Source organism: Bos taurus, chromosome 12 (assembly GCF_002263795.3).
Source record: "Bos taurus isolate L1 Dominette 01449 registration number 42190680 breed Hereford chromosome 12, ARS-UCD2.0, whole genome shotgun sequence".
Classification (NCBI taxonomy): Eukaryota; Metazoa; Chordata; class Mammalia; order Artiodactyla; family Bovidae; genus Bos; species Bos taurus.
The window spans coordinates 77,172,060-77,196,936 of record NC_037339.1 but is presented as its reverse complement, the minus strand read 5'-3'; the positions used below and the strand labels follow the sequence as shown (position 1 = coordinate 77,196,936).

General features: G+C 49.2%; 2 protein-coding genes across 16 annotated transcripts in view; one reads left to right on the top strand and one right to left on the bottom strand.

Moving 5' to 3' along the window:
• GGACT (gamma-glutamylamine cyclotransferase) overlaps nucleotides 1–20,803 on the top strand; it is a 49,370-nt gene extending 28,567 nt beyond the window's left edge. For 9 of the 11 annotated variants that reach the window (XM_024999846.2, XM_024999848.2, XM_024999845.2 and 6 more), the window contains 3 exons: nucleotides 9,736–9,790; nucleotides 19,327–19,480; nucleotides 19,836–20,803. In XM_024999846.2, coding sequence (XP_024855614.1) covers nucleotides 19,416–19,480; nucleotides 19,836–20,277 — 507 coding nt within the window. In that variant the 5' untranslated portion in view covers nucleotides 9,736–9,790; nucleotides 19,327–19,415 and the 3' untranslated portion in view covers nucleotides 20,278–20,803. The remainder of the gene's footprint in view (nucleotides 1–9,735; nucleotides 9,791–19,326; nucleotides 19,481–19,835) is intronic. The other 2 variants (NM_001075571.1, XM_024999850.2) reach the window with 2 other exon arrangements.
• Nucleotides 20,804–21,963: 1,160 nt separating this feature from the next.
• PCCA (propionyl-CoA carboxylase subunit alpha) overlaps nucleotides 21,964–24,877 on the bottom strand; it is a 420,685-nt gene continuing 417,771 nt past the window's right edge. For 4 of the 5 annotated variants that reach the window (XM_059892112.1, XM_024999954.2, XM_024999953.2 and 1 more), the window contains one exon: nucleotides 21,964–22,308. In XM_059892112.1, coding sequence (XP_059748095.1) covers nucleotides 22,240–22,308 — 69 coding nt within the window. In that variant the 3' untranslated portion in view covers nucleotides 21,964–22,239. The remainder of the gene's footprint in view (nucleotides 22,309–24,877) is intronic. The other variant, NM_001083509.1, reaches the window with a different exon arrangement.

The window sequence follows — 24,877 nt, the reverse complement described above, 5'->3', positions numbered from 1 at the left end:
GGCCAGAATTCTGGAGTGGGTAGCCTTTCCCTTCTCCAGGGGATCTTACCAACTCAGGGATCGAGCCAAGGTCTCTCACATTGCAGGCAGATTCTTTACCACAGAGAAGTATTTGATTATTTATTAAAAGGGGTGTTAGCTGTAGGGATGCTGTTTATCAGATTGAGAAAGTTCTCTTTTATTCTTTGTTTTCTGATAATTTTTATCATGAATTGTTGAATTTTGTCAAATAATTTTTCCTGCATGTGTTGAGATCATTGTGAGGTTTTTCTGTTTAAATTCATTGATTGGTTTTCAAATATTAAGCTTAATTTACATTCCTCAGATGAAACAGTCCTTGGTAATGATGTATCATCCTTTTTACATTTTGCTGGATTTGATTTGCTAATTTTATTCAGGACCTTTTTTTTTGTTTGTTTATGTTCATAAAAGATATTGGCCAGTAGTCTTCTTTGCCATGAATGTCTTTATTTGGTTTTGTTGTCAGGGTAATATTGACCTCATAAAAGAAGTTGTGAAAGGTTCCTTTCTCTTCTATTTTCTGGAAAAGTTTATTTAATATTCACATTTTTATACTTAAATGTTTGGTAGAATTTACCAATGAAGCCATGTACCTCTCCAAGTAAAAGTTCATAGATATAGTTATTCAGCTTATTTTTTCCTTTAGTGACATTTGACTGTGTCTTTAAAGGAATTTTTCTACTTTAAGTTTAAAATTTACTGGTATAAAGTTGTTCACTATATACATTTATTACCCTTTAATGTTTGTAATATATAGACAGATAGATGTCCCACCTCTGATTTCTTATATTGATAATTCAAATTTTCTTTATTTTTTGGTTGGAGAGCACAGAAGTAGAGTGACTAGTACAATGATTCTCACGTATCTATTACCCAGTCAATAATGATCCACATTTTGCCACAGTTCATTAATCCTTTTTTTTACTTGCAGTATTTTAAAGTTCTATTTTACAACTTCTAGATAGTTCAGTATGCATCTCTTAAAAAGTAAGCATTTTTTTAATAGAACCATATGCCATTAGCTATTCCTAAAACTATCAACTGTGATTCCTTGGTGTCATCTTTTACTTATATATATGCCTATAGGGTTTTCCTGATTGTCTCAGAAATGCCATTTTATAGTTGATAGGTTCAAATCAGAATCCAAACAAGGTCTGCACCTTACCCAGGGCTGTTACGTGCCTTAGATCTCTTAATCCAGCATGAATCATTTTAATAAAATTTCCTCCCATAGAATGTTCTACATTCTGGGTTTGACTGTTTGCTTCCAGTTGGCTTCAGTTGACTTTGTTCTTCCATGAAAAGAGCTTCTTCAGTCTGAGTCACTGTGAAACGTCTTGGGGCCTCTGTCCTCCCAGGGACCCTTCCTCAGCTCTCATGCCATGGGGCCGTGTTGAGTGGGGCACCTCCCACTTTACAGCCAGGGCAACATCCGCTTCTCTGTCCAGCTCAAACCAGGCCACTTCTCTGCTGCCTGGGTCTCCCCGACGTCTGCGTGCTCAGTCGCTCAGTCATGTCCAACTCTGTGTGACTTCATGGACTATATAGCCTGCCAGGCTCCTCTGTCCATGAGATTCTCCAGGCAAGAATACTGGAGTGGGTTGCCATGCCGTCCTCCAGGGGATCTTCCCGACCCAGGGATCGAATCTTGCATCTCCCGCATCGGCAGGCGGAGTCTTCACCACCGCACCACCTGGGAAACCCCTCTGACTTCTGACCTCTACTTAATCACCTATCTGTCTTGTTCATGGAGTTTTCCGTGTGTTTTAAGCCTTGTCCAGCAAATCTGTCTTCTACTCTGATAGTGTATGTTTTCTTTAAATGTTACGTTTTATGAAAGCATAACACACAGAGAAGTGTAGAGATCACAAGCTTGATGGAGTCCATAATAGGAACACACCCTAGATCAGGTGTCCTTCTGTCCTGACATCCAGCAGAGAGGTTGGTCAGGCTGTGATTTACCGCCATGTAACTATAAGCACAGGTGTTCCCTGGTGGTCCGGTGGCTAGGATTTGCTACTTTCTGGTGTGGGCCATGGGTTCAATCCCTGGTCGGGAAATTACTGCAGCCAAAAAATTAATTGAAAAACTAAATATAATCACATAGTTGTTGTTGTTTTAGTTTCTAAGTCATTTCTCTTGAGACCCCATGGACTGTAGCCCACCAGGCTCCTGTCCATGGAATTCTCCAGGCGAAAATTACTGGAGTGGGTTGGCGTTCCCTTCTCCATGGCATCTTCCCAAACCAGGGATGGAACCCGAGTCCCCTGCATCGGCACATGGAGTCTTTCCCCTGAGCCACCAGGGAAGCCCGTATTCACACTGCCTGTGCTGTTCCGGTCTGACTCTCACTCAGCACTGCTTTAAGGTTTACACGTGTTGCTACGCAGAACAGGCTTGTCCATTTTCATCACTGTAGAGTGTTTGTTCCTCAGCCTGCCTACCACTGTTCATTAGCCCATTTTACTGTTAAGGAACATTTCAGTAGTATCTGGTTGGGGCCATTCTAAATGACGCTGGTCAGAATATTCTCATCCAAGTCTTTCTGGTGAACCTGCTCCCAAATTTCTGTGTCACGTATGCCTGGAGTGGAGTTGCTGGGCTGTTGTGTCTGCAGAGGCTTAGCTTTTATAGATGCTGCCAAATGGTCTTCCACTGTGGTTGCACTAGACAATTTCTTAAAACACACAACTTACCCTGTCTCTTCCCAGGCTTACCTAATACCCTTCAGTACCCCATCACATGGAGGTGAAATCCGCCTTCCTTAGCGCCTTCTGCAGGGCTCCCAGCCCCCAGGGGTGCCTGGCCGTTCCCTCTGCTCAGACCACCCTCTCCCCTGACCACCCTCAACCTGTGCCTGCCTGTTGCCCCTTGAAGACTCTGCTCTTCAGGTAGTTCTCCTTCAGGATGCGTGGTATCCCCATCTTTTCATCTCTGGGGAGGGACTCCTGAGAGACCAGGGAAACCTCCAGTAATCTTCCCCTCCATGGGCTGCTCCCACAACAGGGCGGGGAGAGGAGAGAGACCTGATTTTCTTGTCCTTGGCTGACATTGCTTTGTTCATTTTTATAGAAGAAAGTTGTTTTGGGAGAGGAAGGAGACAAAGTTCCTATAAATCAAAAGAAAAAATTGTTAACCACCTCACTGAAATGATCGGGCTGTTCAATTAGGAAAATGGCTGGATAAGCCCAGTGGAGCTTCCCTAAGTCTTTCTCTTTATTATGATTGAAAGAACCCTGTAAACTTAATTTTAAAAGAGAAAAAGGCCCATGATGAAAAGCAGTTCTGGTATTTTTTAAACAAGTCTGAAAAAGCGGTTAACCTGAATGTGGCAGCGTTTCTTCTCTGCTGACCACAGGGCATTTTTACATTTTAACTGGATTTTGGTCTCCCAGGAGTGGCCTGCCTGTTGTTTTTTTAAGTGCTTTTGAAAAGCCAAGTGTAGAGCAGATCATGCTTTTTAGTAACATTTAGGGTCCTGATATCCACCCCCAAACGCCAGAGGCCAAGATGTGTGAAGGCTGCTGTCAGCCTCCCGTGGGTGCTGGCGGTCACATAGCTTTCCCAGTGGGCTTTGCCTTTGCTTGTTTGGCTGGGGACAGAGTGTCTAAGAGGCTTGGATTTACTTGGCTCAGTGCATCCAGCTCCTTCAAAGCCGTCACTTCAACAAAATACATATTTCTGGGAATTTTGGACTCAAGATATTCTGACTGCCATTGGTGAGCAGTGATCAGATGCGTGTTCAGACTCACAGGAATATGAATAAATGGATCCACTTTATGTGAAGTGTTTAAACGCATGTTCAGTAATATGCCCTTAATTTCCTCCCCTAATCCCTTCTTGCTTGTAATTCAGTTTTAATTGAATTTTACTTGGGCTGGAAAAGCACTGAAAGGATCGGCATGCTTTGCTCGGTCACGTCCGACTCTGCGACCCCACGGACAGTATGTAGCCCACCAGGCTCCTCTGCCCATGGGATTTCTCAGGCAAGATTACTGGAGTGGGGTGCCATTTCCTTCTCCTTGAATGCTCTGGGGACACTTAACTAATCAACAAACCCATCAGGCTTAATTTTGAGTTGTATTTTCATTTTTTAAAGGCTTCTTTAAAAAAAAACAACACATCTTTAAAGCTGGAATTGTGTGTGTGCACGCGTGTGTGCACTGTGTGCTGGGGGTGATTCTCCTTCGTGTGTCCTGAGGGAGGCGTGAGCTTTCCTAGGTTTGCATTCCTCTTGCCTTCCTGACCGCCTCCAGGTAGCCAACATCCTTCTAGAGAACTTAAACTGGTTTTTAGTCATATTCTTAGCAAAAAGTAATTCTGAAGGTGCTTCTGTTACTGCCACCGGAAGCAGTGAGTCCGGATTCCAGAACCCTGGAAATGGAGTCCGGTTGTTCCCGACTTGCCGTGGCCAGCAGTGCCCACCCGCGGTGGGGTCCTGGGCTGGTGCCTCCTGCACGGGGCTCAGGGCTCCTTTGTAGTGGAGGTGCTCTTCTGGGGCCTCGGGTTGGCGGTCGTCTTCCAGTCTTCTCCCGGAATTCATTCTGCCCCACAGTGTTGGCCCCTGGCTGCTTGCCTGTGGGTCCTGGGGCCCCGGATAGCTGAGCTCGTGTCTCCCACGTCTCCCGCCACCTGCCCGGCCCCCTTGGCCTGGGTGATGCAGGCCCTTCTGAGGTTGGCAGTGGCTTAGCTTTGACCTTTGACCCTCTTGTTCCTCCAAAGCTGTGAAATACTGCATTAAGTATAGGGGACCTTGGCCTAGCTGGGGCCTCAGCTGCATTTGTTACTGTTTTATTATTATTTTATTTATTCATTCACTTTAGGGGAAGCTTGACTTCTAAAATGGTTATCTAGTTGTTTAAATGGGTCTATTTCTCTTCTTTCTGGGACGTTTTGTCCACCTAGAAGGGACTGACTTTGTTCTTTTGTACTTCCTCTAACTTAAATTTAAGTTGCATTTCCAGACTCCCATTTCTCACATAAGAAAGCAGACAGTCAGAAACCACTTTAAGTTAAGCATTTAAGCCTTAAAATGTTTCTGAAAGACAAAACCTTTTAAACAGTCCACTCATGGGTAGTGGACGCCATTGCTTTCTGCCTGAATTGTGTCTAAGAAGAAAAAAAAAAAAGATGCTTGGGGGCATACAGAGTCTGGTGGGAGTTACCTACCTTCACAGAGACCTGCTGGCCCTGCAGGCGGGGGTGGGGAGGGGGATGAAGGGTTGGGGGGCACAAATGCAGATTCCTGACTCCTTCCCCATTGATGAGGGGCTTGCTGCTGGCAGAACAAACATGTTTTGAGCAACTGCCAGCAAGCAAATTAAAAGCTGCTCCTCTAGCAGGCCTGCAGAACAATATCCTGAGCGGCAAATCATCTGCTGCATCTCCCGGCATGGCCACAGTGGGAAGTCTCTGGTCGGCCACCAGTGGCCCGGCCCCCGGGTGGCTCACGGCAGCCAGCAAGGCCCGAGTCTCCCCCCAGGCCCCGTCCTGCAGAGGCCCCTGCGTCCCGGGTGACACCTCGGACTTCTCGCCCCTCCTCCTAGGAGCCCAGGTGACAGCCTCAGAGAAGTCTGCCTGGTTGTGTTGTATGTGGGCTTCCAGAAAACAACTGAATTTTAAGGGAGGCCATTGCAAAGCTGTTGTAGAGCTACTCGGATGCTGGTGGAAATTCAAAGGGAAGTTTTTGCTATTGATTAGGGATTGTCGACTGAGCAACTGAACTGAACTGAGGGATTGTGAAGTGTGTTGAACTCAAATGAAAACATAAACTGGTAATAATTACAGGCAGAGTGGCCGACAGATTGCCTTCTTTCCACAATCCTACTTAATTTTTTTTTCACTCAGCTTTCTTTGATGTATAATTTACACACAAGCAAGCTTGCACATTAAGTGCAAAGATGGATGATTTTGCCAAATGTATATACCCATGGAGCTACTGCCCTGGTAGAGATAAGAACACCCCCCCAGACACACACACTGGTCTGAGTGTTGTCCCTGGAGGTTGGTTCCTTAGGTTCTGGATGGTGGCCTTTCGTTGCGCATGGATGCTCACCGCAGGGGAGGCTGGGGCAGGGCTCCAGAGCGCTTGCTCTCCCTGATCCGTGCCTCCGTGTCTGGCTTCTGAAGGAGGCGGTGACAGAGCCACCAGTCTAGATGTGGCTTTCACAAGTCTGCACCCTGAGCGGCATCTGAGCCTGTGGTTTTGACAGAGAATGTGAGATTCCCAACACGCTGAAGGCTGCAGGGTCTCTTTGGGAGTCTGGACCGAAAGGGAAACCTCTTGCTTTACTGCAGCAAGTATTTATTAAGTGCTTGCTGCACACCCTGAACCGAGCTAGGTGATGTGGGAAACATGAGATGAAGAGAATGCTAAACCCCTACCCTTGAGGAGTGTTGTGGTTTCGAGACACAGTTTAGAGAGAATGGTTCCAGGCAGAACAAAGTGCAGAATGAAAACATGAGGTCCCCTGTTCAGAAGGCAGGGAAGTGCTGTTAAAGGTCTTCAATAGGAAGCCTTTTCCTTTCTTCAGTCTCTCTTGACTTACCGTGTTTTTTCAGTTGCTATTTTACATTTTATTGTATATTATTTTACTATTATGTTAAATTCTCAGCCTTCAATTTATCCTTTACCTTTATATTGGACAACTTCAGTTTTAAGTTTAAATGCAAATATAGGAACATTTAATTCATATGTGGAATCACAGAAATGACAATATTTTGTAATTCGTGCATACATACATATTTTATTCTTGTCAGAACTAGAAACTCTGCTCTGAACTCTCTCACCTGCATTGATTTCCCTTTTCAACACGTGCACACTCTGCAGACAGTCTGCCTTCGGCCCCCGGTGCTGGAGCAGAGACCGAGGACGGGGACCAGGGTCTCTGCGGGTCGCCCTGCCCTCCCTGTGGGTTCGTGTGGGTGGTCGGCCTGTTCGGGAGGGCCCGTGGAAGGAAGGGGCGGTGGGGGGGAGGTAGGGTTTGCCTGCCGGTGTTGGCCTGAACACTGTGCCTCCTTCCTGCGTTCAGCGCGGCTTCTGCCTGGAAGGGACAGGCGTCCTCTCCTGGCTGACCTGGCGTGGATGTGAGACCCCGCCTCGGCCTCGCTCAGCCTCCTCGCGGGCCCACCAGGACTCTGCTCCTGGGGTGTCGAGGACGCCGTGAGCCGCCGGGGCTGCGCGGAGCTGCTCTGCGGGCCAGAAGGCGGCAAAGTGCCGCCCCGGGCTTCTCTCACGCAGCACAGGTTCAGAGCAGATCGTTAAGATTCCAGGACAGGGGCCCTGCACGTGCTGGGCCCGGCAGGCTGCCTGGTGGGTGCCCCGTGCCTGGGAAACGCCGGCGTGTGCCGGAGGGCTGAGGGCGGAAGTGGAGCCCGGCCGGCGCCCCCGGGGCTGGGCGCTGGGCTTGTCCCGAGTCTGGGTGGGAGGCCCCGAGAGGGCACCTGGCACAGCCTCCGCAGGGCAGGCAGGAGGGGCTTCCTGGGGGTCCGGCTGCAGGCGGGACAGGCGTGGGAGCCCTCCTGGCGCAGGTCCTCAGCCCCTGCCCTCCCCGAGGACTCGGGCTCTGACCCCGCAGCTCCTCCGGCCTGGGGCGCTCCCCAGGTGAGGGGCCACCTCGTCTCCCCGGTGGTCCGTGTTTCAGAGATGGCAACGGTGGCCGTTACAGTGGCGTGGCATTAAGTTTCCTCAGGAACGTCTGGCGTGGGCAGAGCAGGACGGCGGCCAGGCCGCACTGGGAGGCCCCGAGGGGTGAGGGGACCCGGGAAGGCTCAGAACCTGCGGGGCGACCGTGAGTGGGGACCAGCCTGCTGACCCCAGAGGCGCCGTGCCCGCCAATGCGGGCGCCGTCAGGAAGCCGCTTTGCTGTCACGTGCCCGGGGCCTCCGGCGGCGGCAGCAGGAAGCCCTGGGCCGTCGTGAGGGAAGCGGGCGAGGAGGGGCATCAAAGCGGCCGCAGGGCCCGGGAGGGGCGGCCCGAGCCGGGGCAGAGGTCGAGCGGCTTGTTTTCCCACCTGTTTCCTACAGCCCGAGGGACTTCTGAGGGATTTCCGTGTAACGAGCAGACACTCGGGCGTCTCTCAGGGGAGAGGAATGTTAGAGGGGGGAGGCGGTGCCCGTACAAGGAGACGAGCCCTCCAGAGAGCACACGTCACACACGCGTGTGACAGGCCCGCGGCCGCGCGGGGCCCAGGCGTCGCCTCGCGTGGCTGAAGCAGGTCCTGGGTCACGGGCCTGGTGGGAGCCGCGTGTGACGCACGAGGTCGACCGAGGAGAGCTGAGGACACGGCCGCGGGGGAGGCCGCGGCGAGTGGCCGTCCCCAGGCTGGTCCTGCGCCCGGCCGGCCATGGCAGAGCCGCTTCGCCTAACTGTGCGACCCAAGCCGGTCGTTGCTCCTGCCTTTTCTAGCGCGGTCTAATCTAACCCTGACGGCAGGCAGTTGGGCGCTGTTCATGGCTTAAGGATTTATCACTTAGAGAAAAGAGTAAGATCTCTGTGTCCTCGTTTCTAACTCTTTAGCATTGCCTTGTGTCATAAAATATTAATCCTGCATGAATATTTTGTAGAGACGCCTCTTTTGTAGAGGTGGTTTTCATGTTAGACGCTGGTGCCCACTTACACCCTTTTGCAGTCTAAGGAGAGTTAAATATTAGCCCTTTTCTATTTGGTTCACCTGGCGTGTGTTTCTAAATGTGGTCCCAGTGTGTACAACAGTTCTAATTCGTAAACCAGATTAAACTCTTAAATGAAATCCTGCCTTTTTACACTCTTGCCACCAGGTGGCTAAGAAAAAATATTAAGCAGGGAAAAAACCAACGATTATGCGGAGGACTCATAATTACTTTCAATTTCTGCTTCAGCAATGAAACAGGAAACTCTAGATGGACTGTGTTTCAGTAAGAAAACTGCTGAATAAGTGACAGGCATTTCAAGTAGTGCCAGACCAGATGGACATTTCCATGAGTGTTTTTGTTTTCTTAAAGATTGACAATGTTAAACTCACCAAATTTTGCTGAAGTGAAACTTTTTGAGACTCTCTCTGAGCCTGTTCCACCTCTGGGCTGACCCCTGGACGTCCACATTATTCCTGACCTGTTGGACTTGAGACAAGGGTTTGGCTTTTGGGCTTCAGGATTCCCGAGGGGAGGGTGACTAAGTCCTGATCACAGCAGGGCCTCCCGGTCCAGGCTTTAAACATCAGTAACGTTGTCTACAGAAACACTGCGTGAGTTCATTTAGAATCCGCTCTAAAACCCGAAAGTAAGATACACCAAGTTGGATGTTAACTCCTTTGTGTCCCTTTTCATTGATTCTTTATATTAACGGTAAAACACTAGAGGGAAATCTATGCATGGGGGGTGGTGACACAACAGGGTAGAAACCCCTTCAGGCTTCTCTTCAGGAATATATCTATTAAAGACAGCACCCAACCCCCCACCCCACACTGCTACAGCATCCCGGCCGTGGCCTCGTCCAGTGAAAACACAACCCCACCAGTTGCTCACCAGTCCTCCTGTGGCCGCTCAACTTCTGTGCCTCCACTTTGCCCTTCGGTGCTCTAATTTATTAACTTTGACAAGTAACCTCTTGGTTGTACAGGATTTTATTCGCAATTCATTTTTCTGATTCAAAGTGAACATGAGTGCCTTAATCCTCTAATGGGAATTAATTGCTTGTTTCAGTGCTTAACTCTGATCCTTTCTCAATCCCCACAGGGACAAGGCTCTTCCTGAAGGCTCTGTGTGTGTTGTTCAAAACACAATCAGAAAGGTAATGATGTTTTTCTTGTGAAGGGAGCCAGAAATGCACAATATTAATTTTTTTTATTACATAAGTGGTAGTCTTAATATAGGATGTAATTCAGTAGATAAAATGTAGAGAATTATAATCCGTTCATTCTATCAGGCTACAGTATTTCCTAGAAAAGAAGGTTAACTTTTTATTGCCAGGTTTTCTTTTATGGAAATAAGCCAGCCTCTTCTGCAGAAGAAAGTTACTGAACTGATTTTCTACAGAGTTGGAATCAACACACTGGCCTACCCATGATCATTTCTATGTAATGTTACCTTCCCAGGTATTTGCCTTGGCTCTGCAAAATTAAGGTCATGACTAATGCTTGATTCCCCTCTCCCATTTATTATGTAGAATATTCTTTTCTGTTTCATTTGTAAGGGGCTTCCTTGATAAGAATATAAGCTAGCAGATGTGTAAGATCTTGCTATAGGAAGCAGTTGGGATGGAGAACTTAGGTGGGAATACAGTCACAGGGAAGAGGGGATTAACCTTCGCTGAGTCCCAAGGCCTGGCACAGTCAGGAGAGATTGGCTCTTAGGGAGACAGGAATGAATGCAGTTTTCAACAACAGGCACAGATGCTCAGAAAGTTTAGCATGCCCAGAGGCCCGCATGTGCTAGGTGACGGAGGGGGAGTTTGATTCAGGCCCGCCCCTGTGCCACAGCGCCCTTCAATGGGCCGACCTGGGAGCACCTCTTTCACGTTAGAGATGAACAGTCTTCAGTTGCTCTGGAAAAGCCCAAACGGCTCACCGCCTATGTTATTTACTGAACCAAGTCCTTACACTTTATCCAAGACTCCGACCCTAACCCAGGGCCGTGGAAGGAGCTACGTGGCAGGAGGAGAACGGGGTGGGAGACACAGGGATGTGCCTCCGACAGAAGGCAGCGTCCCCTTCTGTCGTGGCACTGCCACCCCTCCGACACTGGCCCAGGGGGTGGTGCTCAGGAGGGGCCCAGCGTGCTCCTGACCGGTGGATCGCAGGCGTGTTCTGAGGTAGCCCTGCAGCGGCTGGGAGGACCTGCCCATGTAATAGTCTCTGACGTGTTCTGCTGGCCGTGACCCTCACAGCAGCCCTTGGCAATCAGCTGAACATGATGGACAAAGACCAGAGCACAGGGCAACAAGGAACTCGAAAGAGAAAAACTAAACCCAAAGCTAGCAGAGAAAGGAAATAGTAAAGGTTAGAACAGACATGAATAGAGAAAAATCAATGAAACCAAGAGCTGGTTTTCTTAAAAGAGCAAAAAACTGACAATCGTTTAGCTAGATTAAGAAAAAAAGAGACGATATAAATCAGAATGAAAGCGAGAACATTACAACCCATTTTACAGAAATGAAAAGGATTGTAAGAGAATACTTATGAACAATTGTATGGCAACAAACTGGTAACCTAAATGGATAAATTCCTAGAAACATGCACCTCACTAAGACTGGAATCATGTTACTAGCAAGGAGATCAACTTCGTAATCAAGAATCCCTCCACAATGAAAATACGAACCAGAGGCTTCACTGTTGAATTCTGCCAAACATGCAAAGAGAATCAGCACCAGTTCTCCTCAAACTCTTCCCAAAAATTTTAGAGGAGGGAACACTTCCAAACTCATTTAGTGAGGTTAGCACTACCCTGATAACCAATGCCAGAAAAAGACACTATATGAAAAACACAAACCAATATCTCTGATGAAAATTGATGCAAAAATTTGAAACAAAATACTAACAGAGAATTCAGTGACACATTAAAAGGATTATATACCATGACCAAGTGGGATTTACTCGTGGAATGCAATGATGGTTCAACGTATGAAAATCAGTCAGTATACACTGAAGTCCGATGTATACTACATTAACGGGATGAAGGGGAAAAACACTATCTCAACTGATACAGAAAATCATGTGACAAGATTCAACACTACCTCATGGCAAAAGCATTTAATTAGGAATAGAAAGAAACTAATTACACCATCCTAATAAAGGCCGTGTATGATAAGCCCACAGCTAACATCAAACTTAATGGTGAAAAAGCTTTTCTCTAAGATCAGGAACAAGACAGGGATGTTTGCTTTTACCACTTACTTTTAGTATAGTGATAAAAGAAAAAATAATTATAGACATCCAAATTAGAAAGGAAGAAATGGAATTCTCTCTGTTCACATGATCTTATATAGAAAATCCTAACATTTCCACAAGAAAATTAAGTTGCAGAATAAAACCAGTACACAAAAATCAGTTGCATTTGTATATACTAACAATGAACACTCTCCCCCCAAATTTTACACTTACGATTACATAAAAAGAATAAAATACTTAGAAATAAATGTAACCAAGGAGGTGAAAGACTTGTACACTGAAAACTACAAAACATTATTAAAGGAAATCAAATAATTGGAAAGACATCTCATCTTCATGGATTATGACTTAAATTATTAAGATGTCAGTACTACCTAAACAGATTTAATGTTCTTGTCAAAATTTCCAAATAGTATTTTTCTTTCAGAAATAGAAAAATCCCTCCTGAAATTCATACGGAATTTCAAGGAACTGCAAAAGAGCAAAGCAATCTAGAGGAAAAAACAAAGTTGGAGGTCTCCTATGTCCTGATTCCAAAACATACTTCAAAGCTACAGCGATCAAAATAGCATCATACTGACACTAAGACAAATTCAGCTGAACACAGTGAAAAGTGAAAGTGAAAGTCGCTCAGTCGTGTCCCAACTCTTTTTGACCCCATGAACTGTACAGTCCATGGAATTCTCCAGGCCGGAATACTGGAGTGGGTAGCCTATCCCTTCTTGGATGGATCTTCCCAACCCAGTTATAGAACAGGGGTCTCCGGCATTACAGGTGGATTCTTTACCAACTGAGCTATCAGGGAAGCCTTATTGAACACAATAGAGAACCTAGAAATAAATCCTTAGATGTATGGTCAAATGATTTTTTGACAAAGGTGGAAAGACCAATGGGGAGAAAGAGTTTTTTACAACTGTTGGAAAACTGGGTATCTATATGCAAAAGAATGAAGCTGAACCCCTACTTTATCTACACGATACACCAAGATTAACTCAAAATAGCTCAGTCTTCAACATAATAACTAAAACTATAAAACTCAGGAGAAGATACAGAACAGGAGCTTTATGACACTGGGCTTGGCAGGGGTTTCTTGGCTATGACACCAGAACTACAGGCAATAAAAGCAGAAGTTGGGTGACATCAGGATGTAAACTATGTGCAGCAAAATCCACAATCAGCAGAGCAGAAAGGCAGCCTGGGAAACGGGAGAAGATACTTACACATCGCATGTCCAATAAAAGGTCAATATTCAGAAGCTCCAGGTAACTCCTATGTCTCAACAATGGAAAACAATCTGATTAAAAACCAGGCAAAGGACTTGAATAAACATTTCTCCAAAGAAGATATATGGCCAACATGAAAAGATGTTTAAAATCACTAATCATTACAGAAATGCAAATTAAAACCCACAATGAAGCAAAGTGAAAAGACAACCCACAGCATGGGAGAAAACATTTGCAAATGAAGAAATCAATAAGGGATTAATCTCCAAAATACACCAATATCAAAAAACAAAAATAGGCAGAAAACATACACTTCTCCAAAGATGACATACAGGTGACTGAAAAGCACATGAAAAGGTGATCAACATCACTATTTATTAGAGAAATGTGAGTTAAAACTATAATGAGGTTATCACCTCACACCAGTCAGTATGGCCATCATCAAAAAGTATACAAACAGTAAATGCTAGAGGGCGTGGAGAAAAGGGACGCCTCCTCTGCTGCTGGTGGACTGTACACTGGTGCCGCATCCATGGAGAACAGTAGGGAGGGTCCTTAAAAACGAAACAGGACTACCACATAATCAACAGTCCCACTGCTGGGCGTACATCTGGAGAAAACTAATTCAAAAAGATACTCGCACCCCAGTGTTCACTGCAGTACTATTTACAGTAGCCAAGACATATAAGCAACCCAAATGTCCCCTTGACAGGAATGGATGAAGATGTGTGTGTGTGTATAAATATATGGAATATTAATTATAAAGAACAAAATAATACCATTGTAAGCAATATGAATGGACCTAGAGATTATCATACTAAGACAGACAAATATATGATGTCACTCATGTGGACTCTAAAATATTATACAAATGAACTTATTTACAAAACAGAAACAGACTTTCAAGGTTTGAAAATAAACCTGTGTTTACCAAAGGGGAAACTTGGGGAGGGTGATAAATTATAAACACAGGATTAACACATACTACTATATAGAAAATAGATAACCAACAAGGATCTACTTGTAGCACAGGGAACTCTACTCAACATTCTGTACTCATCTATATGAGTGAAGAATCTGAAAAAGGATGAATAGATGAATAACTGAATCACTTTGCTATACACCTGAAACACTGTAAATCAATTATAGTCCAATAAAAAGTTTTAAAAATCCTTAATGAGATACACCTCACACCCTTTAGGAAGACCACTATTTAAAAGAGAAAGAGAAAGGGAGGGAGGAGGAAGAAAGTACCAAGCAGTGGTGAGCCTGCGGAGACCCTGGCAGCCTTGTGTGCTGTAGGTGGGAGCATAAGATGGTGCAACTGCTATGCAACACAGTACAGAGGTCCCTCCAAAGAATTAAACATAGAATTACCATATGATCCAGCAGCATGTTTCCAGGTATATATCCAAACATTGAAAACAGGATTTTGTAGAGATCTGCATACCCATGTTTATGGCAGTATCATTTGCAATCGCGACGAGGTAGAAGGAACCCAAACATCCATTGACAGGTGGACAAACAAAATGTGGCAGATGCCTGAGTATCATTCAGCCTTAATTTAGGAAGGAAGTTCTGACACACACTCCAGCATGGATGAACCCTGGACGCTGTGCCAAGTGAAAGAAGCCAGCCACAAAAAGGTGTTTCTCTTAAACGTGGTACCTCCTGCAGTCAAGATTCATGGAAACAAAAAGTAGCGTGGAGTCGCCAGGAAGGAGAACGGGACTTACTTTTACAAGAGGGGAAGTTCTGGAGCCGCCTACCAGCGGAGGTGGTACAGCAGTGTGACTGTACGTAGTGCTCCTGAACGGCACACTAGAAATGGTTAAGATGGTACATTTCACATTTTGTGTGTTGTACAGTCTTTTTAAATCTAGAAATCAATTCCTTCTCTATGTTTCCTCTATGTTGGGGAGTAGGGGGCGGGGGGAGAAAAGTCTAGAGAAGTAGCGTTCCTTATGAACGCCTGCTGCCACTGCAGAGCCTGAATCCTTCCGAGGCTGGACCTGACGGGTCACCCAGGCATCCAGCACACCTGGGCCCAGTTCCTGGTGCTGACCCGGAGCCCCCACCTGAGCCGCCTGACTGTGTTCCCTCGCGTGTTCAACAGGGAGGACACCTCCTCTTGCGGGGTCGATGCAGCTGTGCACGCAGACATCCAGGCTCTTCACGCAGGGCCCGCAGAGCCCCAGCACCGCTGCGAACGTGGCCAGCCCTCCTCAGCACACTGTCCTCTGTCGTCTCTCTGACCAGACCTTCTTGCCCTCCCTCCTCCTGGGTGAAATATTCCTTTTCTCACTTTGTGGTTGAATCTGAGTCATGAAAACTGGGAGCAGCCTGTGCTGAGAACCTGCTCTGTCCTGGCGCCTCCCCGCTGTCCCTCCGCAGCCCAGGCCGCTTCCAGCACTATGGTTCCAGACCGCCCCCGCCCCACGCACAGCAGCCAGACGACCCTGCGGGCCACCCCTGCCGCCCCGCCCCTATTCCAGGGGCGCTCTCTGCTCCCTCTGGCTCCTCTGAAGCTGCCTGTTAACACGTCTGTCTCCCCTTGGCCTTCTCACCGGGCAGGCTGTGTCTCGTGTGTCCCTGGGCTCAGCCCGGGGCCTCAGCAGCAGTGCCCTCTCCCGCAGCCGCTGCCTCTGGTCCCCTGCTAGGGCCTGGCAGAAGCGAGGTCCCCACCACCAGCCTCTCTGGTGCCCACTGTTGCTGCATCACTGGCTTTCTCCTGGCGACCTTGGTGACATACCCTGTACCCTGATAAACTCTTCTTACCAGCCCTCCTTGCAAGCAGCCACTGCTTCCTTCCTGTCCACCCCCAGGGCCTGTGATGGAGGGCCGGGTGGTGCAGCAGCAGGAACAGGTTCCTTTACCCTTGCTTTGTCCCCAGATGCCAATGCCGTGACCCCTAAAGACAAATGATGGGAGAGGGGACGCAATTCTGGAAGACAGCTCAGTGACAAGTGGTGGCTGACAGCACCTGGGGCCCGGAAACCTAAGTGCCTGCAGGGAGCCAGCCGACCAGGGCCTTGGACACGAGCCGGGGAGGACAAGGCCGGGGGTGGGGGTGGGGGCAGTCCACGCAGGGAGCAGAGCCCTCATCACCCCTCTCCCCAGCAGGGGGAAGGGTACGTTATGGTCTAGAGAAGCTTGGTAGTGGGGGGACCAGGCACAGCTGAGGGCGTGGTTGAGGGGGTGCCCTGAAGACCAGGAGGGTGGGAAAGGCCACCAACTCGGGGATTCAGTGGTTAGCCAGGCCCCCCGCCAGCTACCACCCCCAACAGCTTCCTATAGGGTGTCTTACTTTTCAACCTGAAAGGCCAGACAAGGAGTATTGAGACGTTTGAAGGAACCCTCTCAAAGAAACAAAAGAGGAATTTTGGAGAAGGAGCAGCAATACAGGGAAAGATAAAAACTTAAAGAAATTCACAGTAATTACTATCTTCCCAAGGAGGAGAGATGGTATTATGCTGAGAAAGAAACAGTAAGATAATGACATGAGGGAACAAGAAAAAGATCCTGAAGATAAATATGATGATAAAATAGTTTTAAAAATAATAGAAGTACTGGAAGGTAAAGTAGACTACAAAGAGACAAGTGGGAGATTCACCCAGGTTATGCACCATCTGAGCTCTGGAGATGCAGGAAGGAAGGGGAGGGATGAAGGGTCCTGGCATCTGCGATGAGTCTTCAGACGGAGATCTGTGGCACAACGAATGGAAAAAACCCGCACGGAGGGTCCTCACTATGGGACCTCACAGTCCACGGGAGAGAAGACCACCCTAGAAGCCTCTCGAGAGAAGAGCCTGATTCTGTACAAAGGACTGTGGGTCCCAACCGCCCTGGACGGCTCAGCATGAGTTTGGGACATCAGAAGACAAAGAAGAGATGCCTTTAGAGTTCTGAAGGAAATTATTTCTAGAATTCTCATCCTCAGCTCAGTCACTCAGTCATGTCTGACTCTTTGCGACCCTGACTCTTTGCGACCCCAAGGACTGCAGCATGCCAGGCCTCCCTGTCCATCGCCAATTCCCGGAGTTTATTCAAACTCATGTCCATTGAGTCGGTAATGCCATCCAACCGTCTCATCCTCTGTTCTCACCCTACGTACACTATTAATTGAGGCTGGTAAAGAAGAAGCTTCAATCAAATGAGGGAGTTAACCAAGAGGGGGCCGTGGGACCTAGGGATGGGGCTCTGAGAGAAGCCTGGGGAGCCCAGGGCACCACAGACCCAGGCCGGGGCAGGAGGGACACGGAGCCACAGCCCCAGCGAAGAACAGAGGTGACGGGTGGTCAGGGTGGAAAGGATTCTTATGGTGCTTCCAGAAATCATGAGGCCGAAGGACTGACTGTCAGAAACTTGAGCTAAGCACAAAAAAAGAAGAAGAAAAAAATAGCTGAAACAATTTTTAATTCCAAGAAAAACAAAAAGTTGTCCAAGAAAGGAAATTAATCATAGTACACTCTGTGCTTTATCTGAGAGCAGTGTTTACATACTTGTGATGCTGAACTGAATATGGACTTGACCAAAGTCTGTGATGTGAGCCCTGCTGGAGGAGTGGGGCTGAGTGACAGGCGCATTTAATGCAGACTTACCGAGCATGTGATGTCAACTGCTGCACCTTCACTGCAGTCCCCCGAGGCGGGTGGCTGACACGACTTCCTGACAGTCCAGGAAACTGAGGCCCAGAGAGGTGACGCAGTTTGCTTAAGGTCACACAGCTGTTAAGTGGCAGAGCCAGGATTTCAACTCCAGCAGCCTGGTTCCAAAGTCTGTCCTTTAAACTAACACTGTGCTCACCTGCTTTGGGGTAGGAAGGCAGACGGTTTAAAACGTCAGGAAGCCACGGTACAACCAACAATATGGAGATATTAATAAACAGCAAATGCAACAGTTGGGAAGCTTAACCGGGTCTCTGCAAGGGAGTGGGAATGGGTAGAGATTTTATTTTTCTTGTAAACTTATTGAACTTCACTTTATGGACACATTGGGCTTCCCTTGTGGCTCAGCTGGTAAAGAACCCACCTGCAATGTGGGAGACCTAGGTTTGATCCCTGGGATGGAAGAGCCCCTGGAGAAGGGAAAGGCTACCCACTCCTGTATTCTGGCCTGGAGAATTCCATAGACTGTATAGTCCGTGGGGTCGCAAAGAGTCGGACACGACTAAATAACTTTAATCAAAGGGAAGGGACCCTAGAGCCCAAGGGCTAAGAGGAGCAGCCCCCTGCCGGCCAGGCCCAGCTGTGTGACCCCAGTCCTCACCGACCTGGGACTCGGCCCCAAAGGACTGGGTGGTTTCCAGTGCCCTTGCGGCTCTTCTCGTTCTGTGGTCACCAGGAGGAGCCAGGAGAGAGCAAGCCGGGCCAAGGGGGCCGGAGGGGCGGGGTCACCTGGAAACGGGGGGTGAGGGCCTGCTGGGGCCCCGGGGACAGGCTGGTGGGGGCCGGGCTGCGGGCTACCAGGGTTCTGGGGGATGGTCTGGCAAGGGTGGGAGCGTTCATCTGGGTTCGACCTGGAGCTGCTACTGCAGATTGTGCTGGAAGGCGGGGCTGGCTGGTCCTCCTGCTGCCCCTCCCCACCGCCCCCAACTCCCCGCCCCCCCCCCCGCCTTGGTCCTCCCCAAGTACGCCACCCCCTCCCCGTCCCCTCAGCAGTAGGGTGCCTGTGTCCCCTCTCCCCTGTACCCTGAGTCCAGGTTCTCATTCACACCCCGACTTTCAAACCCGTGCAGCCGCCCCCGACGCCAGCCTGGCCTCCCTGCGCCATCTGGAGCTGAGCTCCGTCAGGTCTCTGCCGTGCACAAGGCAGGTGGCTGAGGCTGCAGGGAGGACGAGTGGGCAGCCGTGTTTGCCCGCGGGCTCTGCCCATCCACCACAGACACCCTGAAGAGATGGGGCGAGGCCCGGAGCCCTAGACTGGCTCCTGTTTGCTGGGAAGAAAGCCCCGTCCTGCTTGTTCAGTGTGACTTCCCCAAGGGCCTCCCAGCCACATGGCTGGTGGCAGGGCCCACCTGGCACATCAGGACTGAGTCCTGCAGTGTTTGGCAGGTTGGGGGCGAGCGGGTCGGCGAGGTGCCAGCCTCAGAGGAGGGGCCCGGTCACTGAACTTCCCCATTTCTGCGTGAGTCCCTTATGCCCGATCACTTTTGGTCTATTATGTAATGGAGTTGGCCCAGATCCAGGAGCAGGTAAATACGTACCTTCTCATTGCAGCCGAGGCCACTGTGCTGAGTCCCAGGCCGGCATCCTTAACCTCGGGGGCCCTGAAGAAGGAAGGAACACTGAGAGGTGCGGTTAACGTCATGCCCGGGCCAGAATGTAAATGGAGCACTACTGAAACCGGAGCTCCCTGTGGTACCGATGACAGGTGATTATTACATACAGGTGTACATACACATACATGCATGTGCCGTGTATATACCCCTGTAGATGTATGTGCAAATAAGCACAGCACATACATATCTCCGTCTATATGTGTGTGTGTATATGTCTGCTTATCATTATTTGTTTTTCTGTAATATTTGTGTCAAGTCCTTTTATTGAAAACTAACTTCAGGAAACTGCAGCCCTACGCGGCCTGAGCCCCAAACATCCTGTCTCCTCCCAAAGTCTGGTCTCAAAGCTGGCCCTGCCTCCCAGACCCTGTCCGTGAAGGGCGGCCGCTGGGGAGCGGGGCCGGCTGCACCCACCCGTGACCTGTCCGCCGTCCTCTCTGCCCGCAGCTCTGGCCGCCTGGCCCCCGTGTTCGTGTACGGGACGCTGAAGACGGGCCAGCCCAACCACCGGGTCCTGCTGGACGGTGCCCATGGGCGCGCGGCCTTCCGGGGCCGGGCCCACACGCTGGAGCCCTACCCGCTGGTGATCGCGGGTGAGCACAACATCCCGCGGCTGCTGAACCTGCCGGGCCGCGGACACCGCGTGTTCGGTGAGGTCTACGAGGTGGACGAACGGATGCTGCGCTTCCTGGACGAGTTCGAGAGCTGCCCCGACATGTACCAGCGCACCCGCCTGCACGTGGCCCTGGAGGGCGTACGCGGGCCCCTGGAGTGCTTCGTCTACACCACGGCTACCTACCCGCCAGAGTGGGTCCACCTGCCGTACCTCGACGATTACGACTCGCAGGGGAAGCACGGGCTCCGCTACAACCCGCGGGAAAACAGATGAGCCCAGCGGGCGAGGGAGGCCAGGGACCAGCCCAGAAGGGCCACGCTCGCTGAACGAGGGCGCGATAACACCCCTGGAAACCGGTACTTGAAACAAACACTCGATCTGTCGGGGGTGGGCGGGGGAGAACACCTCTTTTTCAGTGGCAGCCGATTTCCCAAATAATTTGGAGGTACTGATAACAAGGCTGTTCCTGAAATCTGTCTCACTATGCTGCTTTCTTGCTTGCTGCTTAAAGAGCATCTTGGGTTTGAATGTACTGGATGAGAAAAACTCAGGACTTTAATTCCCCTAAATGACATTTGAAAACTCATGTTATCATGCTTTTCTGATTATGCTGGGTTTTTCTTTTTCCTTGCTCTGCTTTGCTTTAATCTGAAGATAACATTTAAAATGATATCAAGCCTATGTGACTGCTAGATTTTAACAGCCCTGCTGTATTCATCCTGACCTGTAGCACCGAGAAAAGAAAAAATTTTAAGCTGATTTAAGACATCTCAATGTAATAAAAGAACCTCAAGAAACACATGCTGTATTTTAGAGTTCTTTTCAATATATATGACACCATTCTTTATAATTTTTTAGATCAAGCTTATACAGAGATGATTAAAGATTGTATCAAGTGAGAAACTGAATATAAAGTATTGGTGCGACTGCCGGCCCTCTCTCTGAGTCTGTCTGGTGGTCTAGCAGACTACCTCCTGGTCTAGCAAAATAACAAGCACGCACTTGCTGGCAGGGCAGCTGAATAGCCCGATTTCAGAGAGGCTCACTGGAGCCCTGCCCCAGAAGGGAGAGGGGGACGAGCTTTTCAGAGAAGAAGCAACGCATTAGTAATTTGTTCTTCAGGCCTGACAAAAAGCTTGGCTTCCAAATACAAACAGCACTTAAAATAATTTTAGCACAGCACGAAGTACCAATTACTACCCACCTCCATTTGATACTCTGTCAGGGTGGCCTCAAGGCCGTGCACGACTCTGCCTCTGCTCACTCACCAGCAAGTAGGAGCATCCTGAGAATTCCAGACCCTGATGAAGGTGCAGCTGCTGGTCTGGGTAGCCTCGTTCTCCGTCGGGAGAGCTTGCTCACGCGTCGACTTAATAGTAGACTGAGATGGCTTACTGCATCTGCTTCAGAAGCATGACTGTTATTTTTAACCCTTTTTTCGTAATTGGAAACTCGCTTCACAAAAACACAACAAAGGCGAGGATGGGAATCTGTTGCTGGGTTCTGCAGCCCCACCACCACCACTGGGCCCTGGGAACCCTGACTGGCGCCCATGCTGGTGCCCTGGGAGGGTTGGGGGGTCACACCTGCAGGCTCAGGGGACCCACACTCACTGGCAGACCACCATGAATGGTGTCTGGGCTTCCGGAGATCATGACCAGCCAACCACAAGCGGGGCTCGGAGCCTCAAGATCATGACCAGCCAACCACAAGCGGGGCTCAGGGCCTCAAGATCATGACCAGCCAACCACAAGCGGGACTCAGGGCCTCAAGCAGGATGAAGCAGGTAATGAGATTACAAGGTGGCAAACGCTCATTTAATGAAACTGAAGGCAAAGAACTGGGATTTATATACATTTTTAAAAAGCATCCTGATGAAATGCTGGTATTTCAAAGCACACTGGCACAGCCCATAGCCTCTTCTGTACACTGTCTTCATGCAAAAAAAGGGCAAACTAGTATTAGACAGGTGCTGTTTTATTGATTTCATTTGGGCACTAGGAAATCTCACAGCAGAAGTACAAATCATATGTACCAGTATTTATATCAATAAAAATTTCCATTGCTGATTTTTTTGGCAGAACGTTAGTTTTGACTATATGTAGAGTAAATATGACCATGTAAAATCTGCCGCACAGGGGTGTTCCTGCCGAACGCCTGAATAAATTGAGTGTGAAAGAATAATAATACAAATGGCTAATTAAATTGGGTGATGACTGAAAGGCTATAAATACTTCATTCCAGTTCCACGAGCAGGTCTCCTTCTCCAACTGTGTCTCCAGCTTTACAATGTACCGATTTCACCTTGAATTTAAGAAAGAAAAAAAAAGAAGAGGGAAGATAAAGAATTACTAAGCAAACCAGGAAGAAGCAGTCTTGTCCGGTTCTGGAAGGGAAGGTACAGCCGGGCAGGCGCTGGAGTGCAGGCAGGAGGCTGGCGGTGGGGGCCCGTCGAGGGGACCTTACTGAGGGCGTCCTCGTGTGGTGGGGCTGGCCCTCGCCCCTCCTTATCCTTTCGGCTCCTAGAAGCCACTGCTCCCCGTGTTGCTGCGGTCCTCTGCACCCGGTGCCCCAGGGTCGAGACCGGCGGGACGACGCTGGGTGAGTCTCTACCCCCACCTCCGGTCTCTCACAGGTTCAGGTTTGGAGAAATGCTCCCTCACGGTTAATGGTAGGAAAAAAGAAAACCAAAACCAAACCCCACACACAATTATCCAAGAGTCAGAACGGGTATTAATCAACAGCAGAAGCGCCCGGGCCTGATCCGAAGCGTCCTGTGAAGGGAAATGAAGTTCTCAGAACGGGGGCCAAACCCTATGGCTTCCACGACATCACCTCCGTGCCCCGATTTCTCCTGATTTCAGTCAGCTTTTGCTTTCCCAAATTTGTGTTCACAGTTAAAACTAGAGACAGCCCACTTGACTTGGCGGTTCTTGCCTGGACGTGAGAATGAATTAGGTTAGAAGTAGGCATGAGGTTAGAAGTCACTGGCCGTCTGGGCAAGTGGCAAAATGGCCAGAGCTGTGGGTTGGGTGCCCTGGCCTTCCGTGGCGAGAGTGGCCTTCATCCCGAGTTCCAGCCTGGGCCTCTCGGGAAGAAGAGAACCTACGTAGCGACACTTGGAAGGCCTCGTTCCACGGGGCTGTTTGCACTGAAGTGGCTGCTTTTTTTCAATAACCTCAGATATGCAGGTGACACCACCCTTATGGCAGAAAGCGAAGAACTAAAGAGCCTCTTGATGAAAGAAGAGACTGAAAAAACTGCCTTAAAGCTCAACATTCAGAAAACTAAGATCATGGCATCCAGTCCCATCACTTCATGGGAAATAGATGTGGAAACAGTGGAAACGGTGACCGACTTTATTATCTTGGGCTCCAAAATCATGGCAGATCATGACTGCAGCTATGAAATTAAAAGACACTTGCTCCTTGGAAGAAAAGCTCTGACCAACCTAAACAGCTTATTAAAAAGCAGAGACATTACTTTGCCAACAAAGGTCCGTCTAGTCAAGGCTATGGTTTTTCCAGTAGTCATGTATGGATGTGCGAGTTGGACTGTAAAGAAAGCTGAGAGCCGAACAATTGATGCTTTTGAACTGTGGTGTTGGAGAAGACTCTTGAGAGTCCCTTGGACTGCAAGGAGATCCAACCAGTCCATTCTGAAGGAGATCAGTCCTGGGTGTTCATTGGAAGGACTGATGCTGAAGCTGAAACTCCAGTACTCTGGCCACCTCACGTGAAGAGCTGACTCATTTGAAAAGACCCTGATGCTGGCAGGGATTGAGGGCAGGAGGAGAAGGGGATGACAGAGGATGAGATGGTTGGATGGCACCACCGACTCAATGGACATGAGTTTGAGCAAGCTCCAGGAGTTGGTGATGGACAGGGAGGCCTGGCGTGCTGCAGTCCATGGGGTCACAAAGAGTCGGACATGAGTGAACGACTAAACTGAACTGGCTGCTTTCTAAGGTCTGGAGCCTCTGGTGTTTTGATGGGCGGTGTCCATCATAATGCTGTGACTCCAGAGTAGAGGGCCTGCTTCCACTGTGAACCGGGCCCCAGGAGGAAAACTGGCCTCTCAGAGCAAGAACCACCAGCCCCACACAGGCTTGGGCCCGCTCCTCCGCCCTGGGGGGCAGGACTGAGCGGACAGGGCAGGGCTAACGTGCAGGTTTATCTAGAGCCCCTCGGCACCCTGACGGCAGCTGGGACTCCCTGTGAGACTCTGGGCCCTGAAGACATCAACCACGTGCACGGACAGGCTCCTGGCTCCCTGAGGGAGCTAAGGCCACATTCATTTTAGGATCAGATCCCCAACCTGGCACACTAGCCCTTGGCATGCATCAGACACATATTCTGGGTCCCCCAAATGAGGTCAGGTTCTCATCACGAAGGGAAATCTCGTGACAACAATGCAGCGTAAATGTCAACTAATCCCAAGGAACGCACAAAACAATTTTTACAGGAGCACAAACCAACACGTTCTCGTTCACTTCTTAGAAAGGAATCAGGTATGGCAAGCAGGATTCCCCTGGAGCTCAGATCGCACCAGTCTCTTCTCCCTAAACTGGGAGGAGACTGGGAGCGGTTGTCCGAGGCCCCCTCCAGCTGGGCCCGGCGCCAGGCCTCTGTCCTCCTGGCTGGGGTGGGACTGGGCGTCCCCCTTGGCCTGGTCCCTGAACACGGGTTTCACTTGCTCTGCGGGAGGCAGACAGAGGCCGTGTCTGACGCCAACTCCACGGGCAGCCGACAGCACCTCTCTGCCAGGACACCCACTGTGCCTGAGGCTCCAGCGCCCTTTCTGGGAGTGACCACAGCGCAGAACACGGCCAGTCTACACTGCTGTCCCCACACACAAGCCACGCCTCGCTCCA